The sequence below is a fragment of the Centrocercus urophasianus genome, unplaced genomic scaffold, assembly GCF_019232065.1.
Source record: "Centrocercus urophasianus isolate 14NV4802_14NV808 unplaced genomic scaffold, USGS_Curo_1.0 seq_23, whole genome shotgun sequence".
In the NCBI taxonomy this organism is placed as follows: domain Eukaryota; kingdom Metazoa; phylum Chordata; class Aves; order Galliformes; family Phasianidae; genus Centrocercus; species Centrocercus urophasianus.
Genome location: NW_024884789.1, coordinates 9,355,564 through 9,379,560, shown reverse-complemented (window position 1 = coordinate 9,379,560; position 23,997 = coordinate 9,355,564). Strand labels below are relative to the sequence as shown.

General features: G+C 35.0%; 1 protein-coding gene across 4 annotated transcripts in view; it reads left to right on the top strand.

The window, feature by feature from the left end:
* Window positions 1-23,743, top strand: part of FGF7 (fibroblast growth factor 7) — a 29,185-nt gene extending 5,442 nt beyond the window's left edge. For all 4 annotated transcript variants that reach the window (XM_042824526.1, XM_042824525.1, XM_042824524.1 and 1 more), the window contains exons 3-4: window positions 22,103-22,206; window positions 22,673-23,743. In XM_042824526.1, coding sequence (XP_042680460.1) covers window positions 22,103-22,206; window positions 22,673-22,867 — 299 coding nt within the window. In that variant the 3' untranslated portion in view covers window positions 22,868-23,743. The remainder of the gene's footprint in view (window positions 1-22,102; window positions 22,207-22,672) is intronic.
* Window positions 23,744-23,997: the final 254 nt, after the last annotated feature.

Below are 23,997 nucleotides of genomic sequence, written 5' to 3'. Positions count from 1 at the left end.
AAAAAAAAAAAAAAAAAAAAAAAAAAAAAAAAAAAAAAAAGCCTAGTAATATCTAGGCATGAAATGGTTGCAATCTCTATTCAAAATTTTATCCTAAAATAAACATGTACTGGAAAACTATTTCTATTTTGATCAAAATCCAGCATCTCATAGTGTTCAGCAAAATTAAATGGAATCTAACTTGGTTTTGTGCAGATGTAATCTGTTGACAAAATAAACCTTATCTGCACCTCAATGATTAAACATTCGAATGTGCTTAGAATTCAAAAGTATTTTCAGTAGTAGTTTTTATATGCTTCTTGGGCAACAACAGGTACTGGTATGCATACTGTGCTTTCACATCAAATTCTATTTCTATGTTTATATACACAAAGGAGAAGATTCAGTATTTGAAAATTGAATCCTTTAAGGCAGATATTAATGTACCAGATTCATTCGAGGGTTATTGTGCTCCAGCCATGCAGAATGCCTGCCTTTACAACTGCATTCTTGATTTTTGAAGAGTTTGTTGATTCAACCAATATGTTGGCCTAAGTAGAAAATAAACCCTCACTCATGTGAAAGTGATTTTGCTTCACATTAGTATGCTGCTAATCTTTTCAATTAGTGTAACAGAAAGATTTCATTCAAATAGCAATTTCTGCATATTCTCTAGAAATAGCCTACAATGCAAGTGTGACATTCTCTCTAATGAAGTATTAACTGGATCAAAACACAAAAATTTTTTTTAGATCTTCCCAACTTCTAGCTCTTTGTCCAGCACTAGTGATAATTACCGACCCTGAAGTTGAAACCTGTGATAGTCTGCCTATACTTTTATCCATACCTTATTAAAAACCCCGGCTTTTCACCATTAACTGTTGCTGATGACGTTTTAGCAAAGATGCAGTTAACAGAGACATCTGAGATATGTCTGTCCTCCAGCTTCTACTGACTTTTTGCTAACAGTGCCCTCTGGGAGAAGTAAGGAGTAAAAAGGAAGGGAATTAAGTCTTGAACCACTGCAGCAAGGTTCTTAAGAGTTCAGCTATCAGTGCTCAAATCTAAGTTCAAGTGAAACACTGACAGGGATTCCAAAAAATACAATTAGAAAAGTATTACTTCTGAATTTACCTCCTGAATCTTTATCATCTTGTCCATTCTGTAGTATTTACCACAGAAAAAACAGTAGCAGTTTATACTCATCCCACTCTGAGCACAAGGTGATTGCTTAAGTTCTGTAAGGAGCTCTGAGCTCAGGTGTAGTCAACACCTCAGGAGCTGACACACACCAACAAGGCTGTGCCTGTCTGTGTGCTTCAAAACCAGGGGATGAGCTAAGAGAAATACGAACAGTGGAAAACTGGCTGAGCCTACGTCTGCTGTGCATGAACTGATTCATTTGACTTGATATCTTTATAATTCAGGTGTGACTGCAGAGTTTTTCTGAATCACTCAATACAGGGACTTATCAGAAATGTGCAATGTTTCATTTTAAAGGAACCATCAATCAAACCCAGCAGCTTACTGCAGAAGCAGTTGACAGATAAACTGAAAATGATCCCACATCTTTTCCTCCATTATTTACAATTCCTCAATGGAAAGAAAAAAAATATGTCATAATCAGTGCTATATCAATGTTAATTACCCATCCTATAGAAAATTTGCCAAAGTGGCCCTGACCTGAGACTCAAGAGGCTTGAGGCTAATCCAAGTTTTTAAGCAACTTGCTTACAGACTCTGGGAAAATTCTTCTAACTCTCCAGGCCCTTACAAACATACACACACACACACACACAAAATAATAACAATTCAACTACGTGTTAAAGAGCTTTAAAAAAAAAGATCAGTGAAAAAAACAAAAATATTGTGTTAATATTATAGACAATAAGTACTTCTATAATAAAATAATATATAACAGATTCATAGAATGTAACTAGAACAATCAAAGTCAGCAGCTAGAGAAACAGAACTCAAATCTTAATAAAGCAATTTTGCAATATTGGTAAACAGAATTTGGTAGAAAACTTAATTTGTTACACCACATTTGCAACACAAAACAAAAATCCAGACATCTCGCTTCACAGCTTTCAGCTTTCTGTATTTGAGTATTTTAATTTGATTTTTTAGATTTTGAGGATCCTGAAACACTGTGCAGTTATTTCTTCCCCTGTATTTTCCTTAAAACTCAGAAAGATCAAGACAGACATCTTAAAGCATGCAATTATACCTCTCCACACTGCAAGATGTACAGCTAGTCATATATTTTGGAACACTTTCTTCATTAAAAATGAAGAAGTTCAGGCCAGTGAAGGCTGTTACTCTCCTTGGGTGGCACAATGGTTTCATTGCATAATTGACTGCTTATGACTATATTTGGCAACAGTATTTCAATTGTTTTTTGGGTTTTTTTTGACCTTTGACTTTATTTTTAATTTTTAATTCTGGATATGAGCTGATGGAAAGGTCAAGTTAGCCTCCTGGTGTACGTAATTTAGAAACATTATTAAGAAAAAGTTAACAGTGAAAATTCCTATGTCAATAACAAAGGTTAACAGTCATAGCACTGAATTGTCACGCTTCAAATCTTTCATAACACATGACATCATTTACACAAATGGAAAATTTTTTTTGGTAACAATTGGTGTTGAAAAGTTGGAAATGGATATTCACAGATGTGGCCCACAACTTCATGCAAGCACACAAAAAGGCAATAAAAATACCAATGAAATCAATATACTTTCTTGGCTATTATTTAGCTTTGAAAACAACAAATGAGATGAGGATTAAATCATAATGGATTTTGTTTACAGCATTCACACACTGCCTCTGCCATGAAACTTCATCAACAGAAGACTAAAATCTCCTAAGCTGAATTAGTAAAACAGACAAGTATATCCCAGTTAGCAACAGCAGAGCTATGTCAATTTGTTCCAAGCAGGCACTTGCTCTTTCGATCTTCTAGTGGGAATCTGACAATTCAAACTAAAAACAACAAACTGAAAAGGTAAAAGAACCCAGATATTCCATTTAAAAACCAACATTTTACATCCGAATGCTATGCTTCAAATTTACCTACAGACGGAATGCTGACAGATGAATACAAAACTAAATGAAAACACAGATAAGAGATCTATTCCATGGAACCTAGTACCAAAATAACTCCTGAAACAGGGAGAATAATAAACACTACTCAACTTCACCACTTCAATATTCTGTAGAAACCCCTATTATCTATGAGGTAGCTTGTGTTTTTTGGAGGAGTCTCTTAGCATTCTTAACATGACTACTTCTAAAGTTTAATAGTACATATGTCATATTCTACTACTATTTTTGGTAAGATGGTTTGCTTTCATCTGAATGTGTTAATAGACACTGGGAGGTGCTATAGACTATAAAAAGAAGCTGATCAGACTTGTCCTCAGTCATTTTGTTACCAGCAATTTTGATATTTGTCTAAGTAGAAAGTAAGTCTTTTAAAATAAAACCAACCATGCTAACAAGACCATATGTTCCTTAACAAGCTGTGCTAATTCTGTAAGTTTTTATCATGACTTTTAAATGTCAAGCGGGTCTTCGTATTTCAATCAGAAGTGGCTGTTCAGAGTAAATACAGAGATATAGCTCTGTCAAGGACAGGAATGATTACGGGTGAACACATAATCTAGAGCTGAAGATACTGGGACACTTACTGTCAATAGGAAATTTTTAAAAGGTTGTATGTGCATCAGTGCTGGGCTGAAATCCCAGGGCTGCACAGGTGCCAGAGTTCTGTGGATTGTTTGTATGCACAGCTGTAAGCAACATGGTGGTAAATGTGAGGTTCTACATGCTAGTCAGGAATGCAAAAATATCTACTATGCGAGCTTTCTGGTTTCTTAAATACACTTAGAATGCTACAGGATGATGTTAGATTCTCATTTGAGTGGTCTACGTGAACTCTGGTGGGGACAATGTTCAAGGCTTTGCAGCTAGCCACTGAGCAGCTGGTTTGGGGAGAAAACATGGGTGTAGCTAACAAGGAAAGAAGGCAGCACAGGGCAGGAAAGAAACCAATTACATCTGTAATTACATATAGTTTCTGCAGCAAAGATTTTCTGAAAACAGCAGTTGTATTACCTGATATAAACTTGCAAGGAAAACGGAAAAGATAACTGAATCCCAGAGGCTGCAGCCACTGCCAATACAATGGAAAAATGCGGCTTTCACCAACAAAACTCTACTATGCTAATGCATAGTAGAGTTGGTTCGCCTAAGCAACTTAGGGGCTGCACGGTGGAACACAGACATCCAAGCAGTTGAGTACACATTGGTGAGATTTTACAGGGATTTAGGAAAACAGGTCTGTAAATCCAGCAAATAATGATTCAAGCAGTGAGACATGCTAGTTAGGGCCACCTTGCAAAACAAACCACAGGTTTTCACTGTGAGAAAGGACAGTGCAAGATCCTCCTAATTAGCAGTCCTTCACGCTTGCTTATACAGGGAAACGGCATCCGAGAAGCCCTGAAATCACCATGGATGTGTAATTTCCCAGCACTACAGCAAGAAAAATTGTAATGCTTCCCTGCTATAAGGACAGGGACAAACATCTGTGTCCACAGTGAGATTTATGTTATCTGCACCCAGTGCAGTTACTTCTATTAGTTGAGCACATCTTATCAATATCATTCAATAACACCAAATTAGTACAAAAAAAGAAAACCTCTACAACATACTAAGCACTGGTTGACAACATATGAGCTGCAAACATGAAAAATAATTAAACATTTGTGGACAAATTAATGTTATTAAGCAAAAGCCAAACTGGATACAACTTCAAAAGGCTGCACTCAAACTACAGGTGAAAAGAAGCCTTTTTCCTATTTCCAGTAGCTCCACTCTTCTAAGTGAGTCTTCTACATCTTTAACTGACCATGGACACGCTGGCCAACATTTCCAACACAGTTTTAAAACCAAAAGGAAGGTATATTACATTCTAAGGCAAGCAAGCAGTTCCTTAGAACACTCTAAAACACCATATGCAAGTCAGATCAAAATGAAGGAAGTATACTTTTCACAAAAAGTGAAATTCACACAAATTCACACACTCAGGAAATAAATACTAGCACTCACCTCATCGGGTAAGAATATAAGAAATATGAAGAAAACCACACCAGGAAACAAAGGAAAAGCCTCTTCACTTTAAGGAACTCCTTACTCAGTGTCGACCAACTAAATTGTGCCAGCTGTGCTATTACTAAGGTAGTCAATACACAGGTGTTCTGAGACCTCTACTCATTCCCATCCTACTACCCTTGCAGCACCAGTGCCCTGTTTTCAAGTGCTGCTATTCAATCTGAGCATGTGCCCCAGCAGTTGTGAGGAAGGTTTCCTACTGGGGCTGTGAAAGACAAGTAGTCTGGTTTATTATTCTACCTTATTACCAGTGTAAAGCCATACATTTGGGTGAACAAGTGTTAGAGTTTGTACTTAGTATCCTTTAGTTCAAAGGAAACCAAATGATACACAAATTTTGAGTGTAAGCTTGGGAGAGTCTGCACAAATAATAAAACTAAATGGCAAGAATCCCACACTTACACTTGTCTCTTTAAATGCCTCATAAATTGAGCAACAAAAATAATACAACCATTAGTAAAAACCATTCTTTGAAATTAGTACACACCCACTTCAATCAGAATGTTCAAACAAGTAAACTGGTGCCCAGACTACTTGATTGTAAGTATCAAACTAAAATGATTGTGTATGACTTCAATTCTGTCTGCTTCTTTGTGTGACTTGAGAAATTCAGAAATGCAAATAACTGTCATGCAACAAAATTAAAGAAAAAAAAAAAGATTGCCACATTTTTCTAGGAAACTATTACCACATCTTTCAAGGAAATCATGCTCTGCTAATTTTTTTTAACTAAGTAATCAAGTGTTTTGAATTTGAATTCATCTATTTTAATCATGTTGTTCTAGGGCATGTCCTGAATGATTTAATGACAATTTGTGCAATGGTACTTTCATCCAGATGGAACACTGGAAGCAACATTAGTCTTTACTGCGATGATAAAACGAGCACCAATTATACCCAAAGCAGAATTTTTCATGTGATTCTGTAACATGTTTAGTAAGGTGGTGAACAGCCCAGCTCTGATCCAACCAGATTACTTAAGAGAATGTGATGAGAGTTCCAAGGCCTGTATTATGTAAGCAGAAAATGATCTAGTGAGAGAAGACATATTTGTCATAATTGTTGTAGGAAAATATTCAAAATTGTTTATTATTTGGAACGTAATAAATACCTGTCTTTGTCAAAAGATTACTGAATTTTAATCCCAACTTTCTTCTTTTGCAACAAAAAACAGAAGCAGGCATTCTGTACTTATCCTTTTTGGATAAGATGTGTGGACATCTCAGAGACAATTTTCTAGAAGTGTTCACAAGCACTCAGTGACATTTCAAGTTACATTTCCAAAAGGAATACTTATGCCTAAACCTCATGGCATATATATGACGATTTCTAAATTACCTCAAAACAAAAAAACCCCACCATTTCCTTTCTCTCTCTTCACATTAGCTGTTCACTATTTTTCTGTCTGTGACACCTTTCTGCTCGGGTTATATGAGAAAGTTAACAAACTTCAGTTTTACACATTTACACAAGAAAGTATTTTCTTGTGAAAGAAAGAGAATTTTAACACAAGAAAGTAAACATTCTTAGTTCCCCAAAGAATTAGCTATGCCTATTCCAAAATTAGAATGTGTATCAATCCCACTGCAGTTGAAAGAAAATGCATGGCACTCTTGCCTGCATGCAGCGCTACAAACACTGATAGTTTGGGATCACAGATTATTGTAATGCCTTCTCATTCGCACTTCAGCAACACAGCTAGGAATACTTTCAGATGAAATCAGCTCAGTAAGTGGAACTGCCAGTTATAGTTCCTGTTCGTGCATCTAGGAGCTAGCTACAGCTCCTCAAAGAAGTTTGCTCTTGTCCAGCTCCATACCCATCCCAGTGGGTCTTTCTTTGTTTTCCTTTTAGCCTCTGTTGGGCAGCACTGGAGAATTATTTGTATATACCATCTATGGTAATCACATGTGCTGCAATTTATCACAGCGGTATTGTACAAAAAGTGCCTCATTTGAGCTGTGCCAGACTGTGCCATGTTTGTTTCATTAATACAGGTTTTGGCATGAAAAAATACTCCCTCATTACTGTGCATAGTATTTGATTGAAAACTCAAAAACACAAAGATGTAATCAACATGAGAAAGTAGTCATGGAGAAGTACAGCATTAACTTTCTTTTCAACGTACATTCAGGACACGGGTGTTCTACTCCTATTGACTCACTGACAAACAATAAAGAACTATAATTAATAGCCTAAATAGCTGCTTTTGAGAGTGAAAAAAAGAATACCGTAGAGCTGTGGAGGAGTTAAGTCACTGAGTAGTGGAAAAGCTATCTAACACTGTGATTCATCAGGAAAAGTTTGCTCAGGAGTTGAAAGATCCATATTAGGAGAGAGAAAAATACAGATGGTTTGTAAAAGCCTGGCTCTCCTGAAATCAGTCTGAGTTTTGTTACTGATGCCTACCAGAGGGCTGAGGAGTTAATTTAAAGGATGCCAAGTAGTAACTCTTGCTTCTGCAATTCCATGTTCTTTTACTTTAAAATACTTTTTTGTAACATTGGTGGTACAGATTAGGCATAAAGAAAAATAAAATTCTTGTTCCAGCATTAATCTCTTTCTGACTTTCAAGTCAGAATTATTTATCTATATTTTACTGACATCTATCTCAGAGTAAAATTCCTATTTCTATCTACTCTACAGAAGATACAGGCTTAAGGGCACAATACATCATGATATACTCAATTTAGGATATTCAACTAAAAAACAGTTGCCCATTACTTCTCAGATTTATGTGCAAAATTACCCTTCTGTACACAAGACATAAATAGAAATTTGTACTAAGTTTTCTGGAGCTATAATAAAACCACAGACCTACATATCTATACTGAGTAGAAAGCATTTGCCTTATTTACTCTTACATTTAAGTATATATATTGAATAGTAGAATTATAAAAATCTATTTTTGCAGAAATTATTCTACAGAGTAACATCTGCATTCACGTATGAATCAAGAATACACTGATAGTCACAGATGAATTCACATCTCACAAAAAGAGGATAAGATGCACTTTGTTTCATGCTGTGTGGTACAAACAGACCTCGGTCAGCTTTGGTACTTCATCTCCAGCAGTGTTCTGTTGCAATAAGCAGGAGTCACAAATATTTTAAGAAAGAAAAGGTTTATTCACCACATTAACTGCTTGGAACACCCATAATTGCTTTAGTTAGAACAAAAGCGTATCAAATTCTTTACCAATAATAAGTTTTTTGTATATATTTTAAAAAGTATCAGTGTGGACAGAGCCAAGCTCTGTGCAGCAGAACTGCATGGTCTTCCAGGCTTCTGTTGAGTCTAATATTACACAATAACTTTTATGTTATGAATGCTAGGTAAGAATCATACCATACAGAGAAGAAACATTCATACAGTATTTATAAACAGGCCTGCAAACTGAATCTCATAAGCTCAAATTTGTAAAAACTTAATGCAAATCCTCCACAGAATCAAAATCTGAGGAAAACACTGTTTGCACATATACCTTCTGCTACTCAGCCCATAACCTGATAAATCCACTGTCATGTGAACCCTCTTGCTCTGTGATCCTGTCGAAGAAATCGCTGCCATTTTGCTTTACCCCTTTTCAGAGAACATTCTAGTTTTCTTGCTTGAACAAGGTCCTAGCTGAACGTCCTTTTCAAACATCTACATTTCATACACCAGCTGCTTTCCAGATTTTAAAGCAGTCCGTATAGTCTGCTACAGATTGTTTATGTATCCCTTCTATAGAGCCTGTCAAAACTTCATGACATCGATGCAAAAAAAGCAAAATAAGAATTATATGAATTGTCATAGAGAAAATAAAAAGTGAAGCATTCCCAAAAGCCCCTGTCTGAAGCTGTTATCAAATGCTTGAGTGGTATGAGATCTTCCATTTGTCTAAAGATCAAGAGGAAAGTCTGTCTTTATGCTTATGCCAGTGCACCGCACTGTAGTCTATCAAATGGGCTGTTTGATTATTGTCAGAGATGGAAATTTGGAATGCTGCCAATATAATAATATGGCTGTTGAGATGAATCTGAATTTAAGATATTAAATATTTTAATAGACTGGTCATAGACAACTTTATTATAAAGAGCAACAGTGTAGTGATAACGTAGTACCTGTAGTAGCTGTGCGTTGAGAAACAGGACAACTAACTGCTGCAATTCACAGGTACAGAAAAGCTCACACCTTTCCTTCTGCAGTTCAGTGCCACACAACATATTCCTTACTTGGTATGGAAATTAAAACGTTTCTTTCACATTGTAAATAGTTTCCTATGGCTACTTGAGAGACTACTGCTAAAGCAGACCAATTTTGCTAATGTTTTAAAATTGAACTGAAATGTGTTGGGTTAATTTCTATCAAAAGGCTTCTTTAATCTTTCTAAAGGACTTGGTCACTATCAGCTAGGTGCTTAAGGAAGGCAGTGAGGCAGCAGTGTGTACAGAAGATCCCCTCTTAAACTGCCCTGCAGGGTGGCTACTGGGGTAACAAAGAACAAATGGCTGACAATGCAAGGCAGCTTTCCAACTTCATAGTTTCCCTTTTATATGTTCTCCTTATGTACCCTTTGCTGACTTACATGATTATAATGCGACTGAAATAAACATAATTACGCTGATTTACACTTGGGGGTGTAACAATTAGAACAAAAGCTAGAGAAACAGAAAATTGTGTATGCAAACCAATAACACATAACAGAAATGTGCTTTCAAGAAACTCTTAGTGTAATTTGGCTAAGGCTATGCTCTGTTAACTGTTTAGTCTGCTGTCTTAACTCCATGACATTTCACAGTTTAGCTGGGACTGATAACTTCTCTTGAGAAAATAACGTTACATTATTACATCACAACACACTGGCAGTAGTTCTAGAGCCCATTTTTTCTTCTAAGGGTACGAGTTAAGTTCAACTAAAATGCTGGATATTATTTCCATGATACACTTGAGAAAAGCAGAGCGCAGAAAGGCTGTGCACCAGTGACAGATGGTGCAAGGTGCTTTTTACTGTGTGCAATGTGATGAACGATCCCAGTTGCTACTGGAATTGGGTTTCATGGCCATGGCCACCACAAGTGCTTTTATGACAGAATCTTTCTAGAAAAGAAGATCTGTCAGCACATACTATGAAAATGAAAATAATTAGCTATACGCCCCAGGCATGTGTGTACAAACCCATCGCATTTCAGAGTCTGCTGCAAATAGCCACAGATGGCATTATAAGGAATTCACTTTGGGAAATACTTACATGACATTAGCTGCAGTAGTTTTCTCACTTACTTCACGATAATTACACGTGTGGGCAAAACTAAGTGTATGCATAACTATTTCTGTCAGCAAACTCAAAATGGTTAACACCTGATTTCCTCTACATGCTAACATTTGAAGTCAAGACTGAAAAAAATTTAAAAATGACTTTGAAACTAGATAATTGAGCTGCATTTAAAAAGGCAGATTACAAATCACAGCAATAAATAAATACAAAATAAACGAGAAATCTGGCTATAGCTCCCACAGTATATTTGCTCTGGCAACACTAATTGGTCCTGAGTCAGAGAAACAATTTTCTCCACTGCTGCTGCAGCTGTTTTTCTCAGTTTTGCTGTGAAATCATTAAGCTAGAAAGTACTAGAGAGTAACTTGAGGAAAGTAACTCATCCATAAACATCTGGTCATGTAAATAAAAAGAGAGGTTTTAAAAAATTGCCTGTGTGTAAGTCAGAGGCAAATATCATACTGATTTTGATAGTCATGTTGATATACTGGACAGAATTTTTGGAGTAGTGAGTAACACGAAGTAAATTAGTGATATCAGATGAAATGAAGACAAAGATTTATTAAGCTATTTTTTTAAAAAAGACAGAAAGACTGTTGGGTAATTAACACACCTCTTGATCCCTAATGTGAGTTAAGACAGAAGAAATATCAGGTATAAAATCCTTATTTATTTATGGGAATTAGATCAGATCATTTGATCGGTTTTGACTCAAGGTTTGAGTTTGTTGGTTTGTGGGATTTTTTTCCCCACTCTCTCTTTCCATGAGCTTACATTTCAGTGTTTGCTCTATTATATATTTTCCAAATTCAACCAAATTCTAAATTATTTGTCGGCAGCAAACAGAACAATTTGAGAGATCACATCATATAAATATATGTCCAGCAATGTTTTGAAGGCAGAAAGAATGAGCCAGATGGTTTCTATCACTCCCCACTCTGGTGCAGGAAGGAGTTAGGATGGTTTTCTTAGCAGCTTCTTACATTTTGTACCTTGAAAGGAATTATATACTGCTTGCTTGTGTTCTTGTGGACAATGTAATTGATGTAATTTAGATGTTTGTCTTAATCTGTTCCTACCCCAGGTAGCAGATCTGATTTGGAAATCCAACTGAAATGTATTCAGTTGGGTAGCACTAGCCCTGTATTTCACTTAAGTACTTAGAGTACAAAAAGAGGTATATCTATCCCAGAAGAGATTTCAGTGTTTATGAATTAAATTTTCTTAGCTGTGTGAAACAAAATTGTTCAGTCCAAAATTAAAATCAATTTAAATTACTCATCCCTATGCCAGCAGCTCTTCAGTATAAAGTTAAGCTCTGGAATACTTCCTTATATGTTCACTTTCTGAATTTTACTGATTTTAAATAATTCAGTTACTAGCCACATCAGGAAACATTTTCACTATGAAAAAACTGCATTTCACTGTATATTTAAAATATAGTTTTCAGCCCTAAGAACGCCATTATGATCCTTCTGTGAGCATTTAAAAATGGGTCTCAGTAATGTTTGCCAACAATGTAGAGTTATAAATAATTCTGAGAGAATAGGGGGAAATTTTTAGACTCTTTTTGTCCCCAGCATGCAGCTACGCTATTTGTTTCCCAAGCCCATGTCAGGGACCAGAAAAGCTGGCATAGAAATGGCTGGAGACACTAGACTGTGCAGAACAAAACAGCCAGTCCTCGTGAGTGAGGGGATACTGCATATGAAAAAGAGCAAGTTTTGGTTCAGATGTATTTCTGTCTCCTGTAACTGGACAAGCCCAGAGTGCCATGATACATTTATGCCGTCTTTCCAACTGCCTGCACCCCCTTATCTGGGTGATAAGTTGTAACACTGCATGAAATGCACCTGGAAATGAAATTCTTCAGAGCACAAAACAAACAAGTAATCAATTTCTTATTTAAAAAAAAAAAAAAAGTGAATATGGATTATTCTTCTTAGAAAAACAGATGAAAAAGTCTCCCCATGAAAAGACATGACTAATTTTACATCAGCTATGATTGCTAATTCTACACAGGAAAAGGGGAAGGAAATTTAACCCGCAGTGACACTGGGGGATATTTCCAAGACAGCAGCTCTTTATTACATGAAAACATGAAACAGGATAGTGACAGAAGAAGTTGATTTATTTATAGATTTTTGCATTATATAAGAATGTGAAGAGACAGGACGCTCTGGCCTAATGTGGGATTTTATAAGTTTTAGATTAGTAAAATAGCTGAAGGGACCAAAGCTCTGAATTTGAGAAGTTTGGTATCACTAAATGAACTCATTTAGCTGTGAAAAGGCTAATCAGCAGGTTGACACAGTTTTGCTAGTCTGAAACAAGATCCTTAAAGTCTCCAAAACTAAAAGAAATTGCTCATTAAAGTGAAATTGCCACGGGAGATTTAAATACTAGAGATATCCTTGATATGACTGTGATTTGTTGGTCAGCACTAAACAATTAATTTTTACAGTACTTGGAAACACAATTACTTTGTAAACAGGCATTCCATTATCCTTTTTTCCATTTTTAATATCAATAAATTGTTATGCTATAATAAAAGAGTGCTTTTTCAGATTGGGGATTAAGATTTGGATTTTATAGGACACTATTAACTTGAAAAGATATACTGTTTTTTTCATTGAACCATACATTTAGCTCCAAGGCAATTTTTATTGGAGGGAAATTTAGTTTCCAACAAAAAAGAGAAACAACAACATATCATATAAGATGCTGAGCAATAAACTATTTATATGCACAGTGGAGATTAGCAAAATTGAAGGGTTCTAATTAAGTTTAAAGAGAAAGTGAATGGCTGATTGGGACAGCAGGTTATTCCACTGCCGGTACTGCATACTGCTGTTCACAGGTCAGACCTTGCAACTGAGAAGTTCCATAGTTTTACAATCTACTTTAGAGAAAAATGTCATATCCTTCTGATTTTAGAGATCAAATCAATGGAAAAATTGCAAAGACAGTGGTTGCAAGCACTAACATTCCCAAGAGATGTTTGTAGGAGAGGTGATTTTAAGTCTAATAGCTTAGCTCAATTCTTATTATGCTGTCAGTCAGAATGAAGAAGGAAGCATTTGATTTGCAAATCTAACCCACCAACATTAGCAGAAAGTCAACATAAAAACAAAGCAAAACAATACAGCGCAAGGGAAAATATTTTCAGAAATCCTAAGCTATTTCTCTTCAGCAGTAATTCACTCACAATTCAGTTACTAAAATCCACACTACTCCACTGCAGTACTCAGTGGAGGTAAGATTTACTGAGTGCTGCAAAACAATGAGCACTGCTTCACATGTATCACTCACTTTGAAAAGTAACTAGAAAATGTATTTTGGCTTTTAATAATTCTTACTGCAGATCAAATACGATAAGTTTGTGGGTAAAAAGGCTAGATATTCAAACCAGACTTCTTGTGCAGTGACACCAGTGCTACTTATTCAGACAGCCAGATGATACCTTGGATGATGCACGTGAAACTCCAAATACTTTGCACAGTGTAGACTTAAGAGGAACTTAGCTTGCTCCTTTCTGACATAATGGTAAACACTCACAAGTCCAAGTACATATTTTATAAGTAAAATAATGACATTTCTAAACAGTAATTTTCGGAATACTTCTCTGCCATTAATCGTGATCCTTTAAACAACTACGGTTGGAAATTACAGAGGAGGAAAGCAGGAGTTTTAAGTGCTTTGGGTATTTGCCCATGGTAACCAAATGTCTGGGACAACACTGAGGCAAGTAGCTTCAGCTGCTCCACTGAAAATCCTTGGCAGACTTGTACATTGTTTATGTGCAGGTCATTCTTATAGTCAAGTGCATATCTAGAATGCTTCTCATAGTCTGTGCATGCACAATAAATGCATGGATATGACACAAAGTCTCTAAATAAAAACTTTTTTAGTCTTTCATATTGGTCTCTGCCATAATAGCAAAATATGTTACATGTTTCTGCCATAAAATCCATATTTTGAGTATCACAGGGAGAAGCAAGTACATTGCAGTGAAAAAAAAGGGAAGCGATAGTGAATATACATACTGCTGAGACTTGTCTGGCACCTTGTTTTCTGTTACCATAAGTAATGGTTTATTCAAAACATATTAACAGATAGAAAATTCCTGAGAAGGGGGACAATCTAATCTCTGCTATGAAAACTATTACGATGTACACTTTCTGACCCATTTCTACTTACAGAGCATATGATCATACATTCTACAAGTGTCACCTGGTAAACACTTTCCCTCTCTTGCTAAACAGTATATAAAATAAGAAAGAAAATTTGACATTCTGTCAGTTATAATTTAACAATGGGGGGATGGTAGAAAAACAACTAAATATTACAATATCTCTTAAATCAATAACATTATTTGTTACCATTAGATTTGAGAGAGAACAAGCACACACATTTGCCTACGTAAATACAAACTTTTAAATGCATGAGTTTAAAAATAGTATTAGGAAAATAAAATAACTTCAGCACAATAATACTCCGCACATACACTCCTATGGGTTACCATTTTTTGAAGCCAGTGACTGGCAAAACTACCTAATTAAACTACTCATACGCTTTCAGAAATCCAGTACCGACAGATTTCTCTGCAAAAGCATTTCAAATGCAGTATGGCAGCTGATGAATGTATTTATCGTGCTGCCTCACTCAATGCACGCAGGCACTGGTAACACTGAGAACGCCTTCTGAAATTCTGTGATTAACCTAGTGATTTGTGTTTTCTTGTTTTAGGCGGTACAAACAAACATTAAATCATTAAATCAGTAAAACCCAGATCAAAAGAACAAATTGCATTAACGACTGTCTTGTAAGCAGCGAGTGCTTTCTTCTTGGCCTTGAATCGTTTTTCGAAAAGTCACTTGGATTCATAAATATGTACTCCAAATTTAATTAGAAACACAAGTCAGACATATCTTAAAAGTTTCATTTTGTTTTTACTTATTCTCCATCCAAGTTTTTTCTACCTTCTGTTTCCCCATTTCAAATTTCATGTTTTATCTCAAGAGGGTCCTGACTAGAAAAGGATCCACAAGCACATTTGTCACAGTGTTTAGCTATCAGTGCCAGCCTCCTTCCCTCAAAAATTCAGCAATAGAATGCTTTTTCAACTTCAGTACTCAGGTGTCAGTTAAGTACAGTAAATATATAAATTATACATAAAGTATTTTAAAGCATTTAGAATATTTGTAAAAATAGTTTTAGATATATTGTTAGCTTTCTGAAAAAAATAGTAGAAATATAAAACAACAACTAACAACTGGACATTTTATTTTGCTTTCCTTTATTAAAAACCCTACTTTGCCTCTTCCCTTCTTTTGAGCATTTAGAAGACTATAGAAGTCTTCATAGCAGTAGGCAAAAACATCTGTACCTAGCAGAACAGAAAAATACTGGGATGAAATTGCTGCTGGCCTTGCTGAAAAATCTACTGGATGTAAACACTTCTCTTTGTATTGATGCCTAGGGACATTCTGATACTAACAAATAACAGTAGTAGTGACCAGAAATACAATGGAACATTCAGAGGATACCCACAACATACAACACATTTGGGAAAAGAGACAACTGATGGTAGACTGAATACAACGTTCTATAAAAGCTCTTCTTAAACCTCCCACAATCTCATCACCCGACGCACTGGGGCAGCTCCCTAGCATGTGAAAAGATAACTGGCTGATTAGTTTTGTTCTCTGTTCTTTAGCAAAGAAACCCAAGGCGATTCAAAACAGAACTATCAAATAACACCAGAAAGGAAAAAGAAAAATCTCACAGGAGAATGCTCAATTTTGTGCTAGTGATGTATTTGATGTAGCTAAATGCCAATTTCTCTACTTAAATTTCCAGCCCAAGGCACTGTCCTGTTCGCCAAGTGACAGCCATGAAATCAGTTCCCAGGTACACAAGTGTATGTGTAAAGCAAACTGAGCAACTGCCATTCTAGACCTGAACGCATTTGTCTCCAAAAATTGAACTATATGCCACACACTAAAACTGCTCTGTTAACTTACAGGGTTGCTTTCTGTCTTTATTTTTTTTCTACTGGATTTTATATCAACTGTCTGATATTTAATTTGCCTGGTTAAAAAGACTGCTGCCAGCATCCATAGTCATCATTTCTAAAGAGAAATCATAGCCTGTCTCAGATGAGTGTCCTTTAGGTACACCAGGCAGATTTTCAGGTCTGCGGGAATCTTCATTCACTCTGGCAACTTCGAGCTATATTTGATACACTGACCATACAACCATATTAAATTGTGTGGAATTTCGTGCTGATTTAATAGATATTACAGTTGTTTTCAGTTTTACATCCCCATTTTCAGTTGGTTGTTTTTTTGTTTTTTTTTCTCTTTCTGGCTCTAATTTGATTTCTTTCCCAGCTAATTTGTGGTATATTCAAGTCTTCTTTTAAACCTTTCCTAAATTTTTACATGGATTCTTCAGACAGAGCAACTGGAAAACATGGTTTACGTTTTCATTTTTAACTCAATCCTGTATAAGACTTGTTTGAAGTTTGACTTGGGGACTCACTATCATCATCTTCTCAATAATTTAAGCATGTCTTCAAGTAATTTTGAAATTATTAGAATTTTAAAACCGTACTCGGATGAAACAATTCTCAAAACCTACGTACAAGAATTTTCTCTTTCCTCCCCTGGCTTGGTGAATTTTTCTTTTCTGTGAACAGAGACTGAAAAGATTAGGACTTTTTACTTCAAAAGGAAGCCTCAAAGAATGGACTTGCTGAAATAAGACAATGAATGCTGTACTATCACATCGAGCAGGTTATCCATAGCAGAATTTCTGACCGTCCATTTTAGTTCTTCATCATTTCTCTGAAGTATCAGGTGCTAAACTAACATTTGGGAACCTACAATGACAGACCACATGTAAGACAGCTCACTATTTTTTCTAGATATTGTGGTTTATTTACACTTGAGGTATAAAATTACCCACAAAAAAACAGCACAACATAGTAGGTTTTCTTCTACTACCATTTTTCTGCAGTTACTGAGATTTACCCACTTCTACTGACTCAGATAACAAGAACTGAGCACAAAAACTTAGCTTCACAGTGAAGGACCAATGAAACTAGCACGTTTTCTTTCATATAAACTCATGTCTTAAGTACAGTTAAAAATGGTTCATTAGAATGGCAAGGATTGCTTGACTGAGATTACTATCCACATAAAGCTAATAAAACTAATCTTTAGAGAGAACTGCTGTATTGTCGCTGATTTAAATAACATCAGTTACTCAAAATCAAAGACCTTCCCACATTTATAGAACAATGACATTTCTGAGTTACTTTCCAGTAAACCAAATGTTCTTCCTGGTTTGTCTTATCAAAGACTTAATAGCGGTACTGAATTTCAAAGCAAAAAGGAGAAGAGAAAAAAAAAAGGTGAATTTATAAAACAAGAAAGAAAGAAAACCTAAGAAGGCATCATAAAAAGATCTCATTGACAGACTTGGCTAAATGTAATAATGAAAACTGTATTATAAACTATAAACGTTAAGAACATAAGGATAACCATATCAACTGAAATGCTGATTTATTTTTGCTCAGCATCCTTTTTGCAAGAATCACCACTTACAGATGATTACAGAACTGACAGAAGAAATAGGAAATATCTGTAGTTGACCAAAATTCTGGTTGAACAGCTTTCTTAGCTCATGACAATTACTGGTAGATCAGGTTCCCATCCACAACAAAAAACCTTAGTATCCATTTGCCATCATGTAATTTCTCTTGTAGTAATGGAGTATCAGGAGCACACAGAAAAGAAAGACAGACCAATACAACTATAATGCCATGTACTGTAATCTTGATAACTTCATATCTTGATTTAATACAGATTCTGAATGGAAGTTAAGTAAGGAAGGACAACTAAAATGCATTTTCTCTATTTTATGGATGTTATTTTATTTTTTTGTATATCCTCTAGCAATTTCCTACTCTATTGCTATAATAGAGAAATTCATTTTTATATTTATATACATTGTAAAATTACAATCTGAAGAGACAGTGATTTCATTATGCGTATCCCTATAACCTCAGAATTTGTGTTTAAATCAAGTTGCATATTAAAAAAATAAACAAACAAAAGATTATTGGATGTTTTCACAGTGATATTACACGGCTTATAATCATTATGATTCCTTTGATTATTTAATAGGTGTGGAGGGAAAAACAGCTCACCTTATGTCTTGTGTGCTCAGAAGCAACTTGTAAAGCAATTAAAAAAAGTAATGAAAACTCTGTCCATGTTAAATTTAATATTACTGAAAAATCATTGCTCCTGGTCTGTGGAAGGCCTTTGATATTGAGCACTAAATTCAATCACGTGACATAACTGCAGTGCTGGTTTGGATAAATTAATAAACTTTCAGTGTATGACTTCTCAACCTGATCAGCTTCTTTGCATGGTTTCTGTATAAAGGAAAACTTTTTGATTTCTTAAATGTCCATGACACTTTGCAGTGAACAGAGCAAGTGAAATCCATACAAAAGATATGTAATGTCTTAATTTTCCAAAAGTTTACTAGAAATGTTTCCCTTCCCTATATGATATAACTGAAAATTTTGATTAATTGTAATAATGATTTCTGAAACAAGTAGATAAGTTACTGAGGCAAAGACTCGAGAAGGAAAGGAGGCTTACCATATGCTGTCATCTTGCTAAGCAATTTCAGTCATATGTCTTCAAACAGAATGAGAAGCTTAGTGATGATTCAAGTTAAAAAGTATATGTGAAATGCTGCCTCGGAAACCTAAATCTAATTAATGCTTTGTTAGAAAAGGAAAATTTCTCTTTTGGGGACTGGTTAAGATACAACAGAATAGCAATGATCAAGAACTAGGAACAGAAAAATGAGTACACGCACATTCTGTGATAGGCCACGACATTCTCTGAAGAGAATCATGAATGTACAAGCAGAGAATCATGAGTATACAAGCACTGTTCCCAGAGAACTCTCACTGGTTTCTTTTCTTCGTCTTGAACGTTGCCAGTAGTACAACAGTTTTAATGTGACATAATTATCGCATAATTATTTATGTCATATTCCTTCACTAAAATTTATGGAGAGATGCACAGAGAGAATACTTGAGAAACGTGCCATTCAGAGGCTTAAGAACATCTTTTGGTGTCTCATCACCTCTGAGTCAGGGTGTCCGATGTTATTTATGTGAAGCTAGCCCTAATTCTGGGGGACATAATTGCTTACAATTTTGAAATGCACACAATAATATAACTAACAGTATCAAATATGCATAATAATTTATGAATGCAAACTTGACTGTAATTATAAATCCATGGCTTTTTATGCACAAATTGTAACAAATACAAGGTAGAGCCTGTTAATGATCTCTGAGTACATCTATCACATAAACTGTCATTTCAAAGAATGTACAGAATTTTGATAGATGTTTGTCATTCAGATTTCCTGTGCAAGAGGATTTTAAAATCTTTCTGCTTCCCTTATTTCTACCCTGAACTCATCAACCAGAAAAACTATTCTGAGTTTTATTGAGATGGCGTAAGCATCCGAATTAAAGACATTTCTATTTGAACTGAATAGAAAAACAAATACCCAAAAATGAAATAAAGTAATTCCTACAGGTCAGTATGTCAATACCTACTTCATTTAAAAAAAAAAAAAAAAAGCTAAAACAACATGAAAATTCTAATAATAATATTGCCTTAGGCAAAAGCTTTTGGCACTTCCTTCTTAAAAGCAATAGTATTTCTTACTCCTGTAACTTCAGCCAACAGCAGCTTACTCAAAGAAATCTCCATTCCTATTAGAATGACTTGTTTTACAAACTCATTCTGAATCTTTCCTTTTTTTCCAGTTCCACATAGATAGAAAATTCAAACACAAACTTCAAAAAAGAAAAAGCCCTCTCCTTAAGATAACGGCTAGCATCGGCAGAAGAACAAATGGATATAAACTGTCGCTGAAAAAATGCAGATTGCAAAATACTACAGAGTCTGTAGGCATTAAAATAAAACAAGCTCTGGAACAGCCTTTGGCGGAAACACTGGGGGCAAAGAAATAGCAACTCCAATTTAGTATTGGCAACGTTTATGAAAAGAGAATTATCTGATGCAATTCCCAGGCTAGCAGAGCACTGGACTTGATGACCCAGAGATCCCTTCCACTCTCATATTCTTTGTTTGGATAGATGCAGATGTTCATCTGTTTTTCAGCCTCGCTGTGGTTTCTCTCAAGTGAAATTTAAATGAAAGTTAATATAATTTTTGCAAGTTTCAGTCAGAATTGCCCTTTGTAAGAATTGTTAGGCCTGCAGCACAGTGAAACTTCTCAAAGAATTCTGAAAGCTTTACTTAAAGTTGGCTTACATTAAGAAGCATAACTGAGAAATGAATGCCCAGCAGGGCACACACCAAGAGAAGAGGTAACTGATCTACGGATGGGGAAAACAGGAGTGAAAAACAGAAATAACAGGTCAGGATTGATAGATTGGTAATATGAAGGAAGGGAAGAAAGCAAGACAGAAAGAAAAGAAAGCAAAAAATGTTCAGATATAAAGAAAGTATAGGGAAAAAAATATCAGCAGCATTCATACCTTCTTAAAAAGTAACTATTGACAAAAATATTATGTGAGGTAGCTGAAAAGACTCAATACAAATTTGAAAGGACAGGTTTTGTTCAAGAGGAAGGTCACTGCTCAGGTGACAAGCTCACACAGTTCTCCTCCCTCACTCCTCTCCCTGTGCTTAGCTACTGAGTTCCTGCCTATAGTTGAAATGGCGGTGAAGGATTCTTTTTCCTACATGTCACAATACAAACACACTGCATAAAGTTCTGTATGTGACCCAACATGGAGAAAAGCCTCTCAAACTCAGAAATGTAAATCTAAACCATTGCTTAAAACAATAGTAACATTTAAGCTTGAAAACAACCTGGCATTCCTTAATACCTTGCTTAACCTAAATATACTTTTATGTTGCAAGAAACTTAAATGTATCATAGTAACTATAGAAAGCTATTGCTAATACATATCAGCCAGATATGAAACGTTACAGAAATATATAGAAAAACACTAAATTTTTTCTGATTTTGAATAAATAAGCTCTCTGTGCAACGTTTAATTATTTTCAAATACAGGTATCTTTGCCATTCCTATCAGTCATAAAAGCATGCAAAGGTCAGACAAATACTTTACCTTACATAGAACATCGTGGTCTGTTTCCTATCGCTTCCAAGTAGTAAGGTTTACACTTGTTCATTTGTGATACAGCTACACTTGTCTTGAAAATAAAGGCTTTAAATAAATTCTTTGAACCTTGATGGCTACAGATGTACTTATTCTAAATGAAACCCAGAGTCTGATACATTCTAAATACACTGATTCTTTGAAAATACAAAAATTCTTTATACTGGCACCTCAATTTCAGTAGATATTTAAAATGCATCATGCAAATTGTAAGTGGCTGCGTGCAGACATGATCACATACAGAAAATTTTTAAAATCTAGCCCTTTCTTCACATGAATAAAGAGGATAAATATTTTTCCTAATAAATGCAGACACGGATTTTCAATAAGCACAGAATTATATTTGTTTAAGTAAATCATACAGGTTGACTGGAAAACAGGTATTCTGCATCAGTGTGATTTTCCCTCTGTACATTTGCAGGTATTCTAGAAATCCGAACAGTGGCAGTTGGAATAGTGGCAATCAAAGGAGTGGAAAGTGAATACTTTCTGGCAATGAACAAGTCAGGAAGACTCTATGGAAAGGTATGGAAGCTAAATTCTCCTCAATCTTATAAGCAACTTCTCCAACAAACGCCAACTTCTCCAACAAACGTCATCAACTATCTTATAAAAAATGTGTCACATTTTGTGTGAAATAGTTTGTCTGAACTAAAGTCCTAAAAAGTTAAAACGTCCCCCACGTGTGTATGACTTTCATACTCACTTTGGAAATTCAGTTATTGGAGCTTGTGTACTTTTTTAAAACGTGAAACATTAACAGGGAATATATAAAGTTGAAGAATTCAATACTCAGGTTTCAAAAACATATTTTGTTATCACTGTTAATGATATTCTTTGATTATTACTAATATATCAATTTGTTTAATATTCATAGTATTAAAAATATGTAGCTTGCGTGATGAACCTTTTTCTCCCATCTCCCCCAGTCTAAGACTGCTTTTAAAAAACACCTGTACTAATTTTACTCTAAATTATTTATTCTCAACAGAAAGTATGCAATGAGGATTGCAACTTCATAGAACTAATTGAAGAAAACCATTATAATACATACGCTTCTGCAAAATGGACACACAAAGGAAAAGAGATGTTTGTTACTTTGAACCACAAAGGTGTTCCCATGAAGGGTAAAAAAACAAAGAAAGAACACAGAGCATCCCACTTTCTTCCTCTGGCAATATCCTAATCATACATGATCTGTACAGAACTAGTTCCAGCAGGAAGATTATTTTTAAGAAGATTATTTGACAAGGTATCAAGAGAGGCTGGAATACTACTGAGAAACTGAACAAGCTGGACTTGCGCATTTATGTTTATTTTTAAGAGACTACGTGGAAAAGATTTGAAAATATACACAAAACCAGATTTCCTAACTAAAAGCTGTAAAAAATTCTAAAGAGTTGTACAATCATTATCTTAGTCATTTTAACTGGGTAGTTTCTTAAATTAATTTACCCTGAAGAATAAGTCATGACTTGATTATCTGATAATATTTAATTTAAATGAAAAAAACACACACACACAAAAAAAAAAAAAACCAGAAAACAATCTGCTTCTTAAATATGGCTGCTATAATAATAATAAGCAGATGATAATGTTGTGTAAAATATGTCAGACTTTAAGGCTGCTGGAACGAGTTGTCAGATTATCAAGTCAATAGTAAGTGTGGAGGCTGAGCAGTATTTTAAATACTTCCCCAAGAAGCCGCTATCCTATACATAAACTATATGATCAGAAAAATATATAATCTTGTAAATGTCTATTGTTGCATTCAGATAAAAGAGTTAGTTTGGAAAAAATAAGTTTACTCTACTACAAAAATGTTCCTATCTATTAATGAAACAAATACTTAATGCTGCTCTAAAAGATGTTTCAAAATAGTGTATGTAAAATAATAGGAATAAATAACGTACTTCATCTCACTTCTCACAAAGTAACAATTTATATAACGACGAAGCAAAAATTCAGACATATTAAGGTATTTTATGTAACATATCCTATCTTTTGTATAATTCCTGTTAGGGCATACAGCTTTTAATTTTTTTTTTTTTCCAACCTTATACATGCTTTTTCTGTTGTTACAGCATTAAACTTTATTTTAAGTTGTATTTGAACTTTATTGTTTTAAGTTATTTAAATGTTATTTATATAAAAAAAAAACTTATTAAGCTGCATCTGTTTCATATGCTTTTAATTCTAAAGGAATAACAAAATGGTCTGGCTGAGATGCAATGAATTTTTTTCTGTGACCAGACACAAAGTCTAGTACACAACCTTCTTGCCAACATACGTTGGATGACAGACAAAAACGACAGC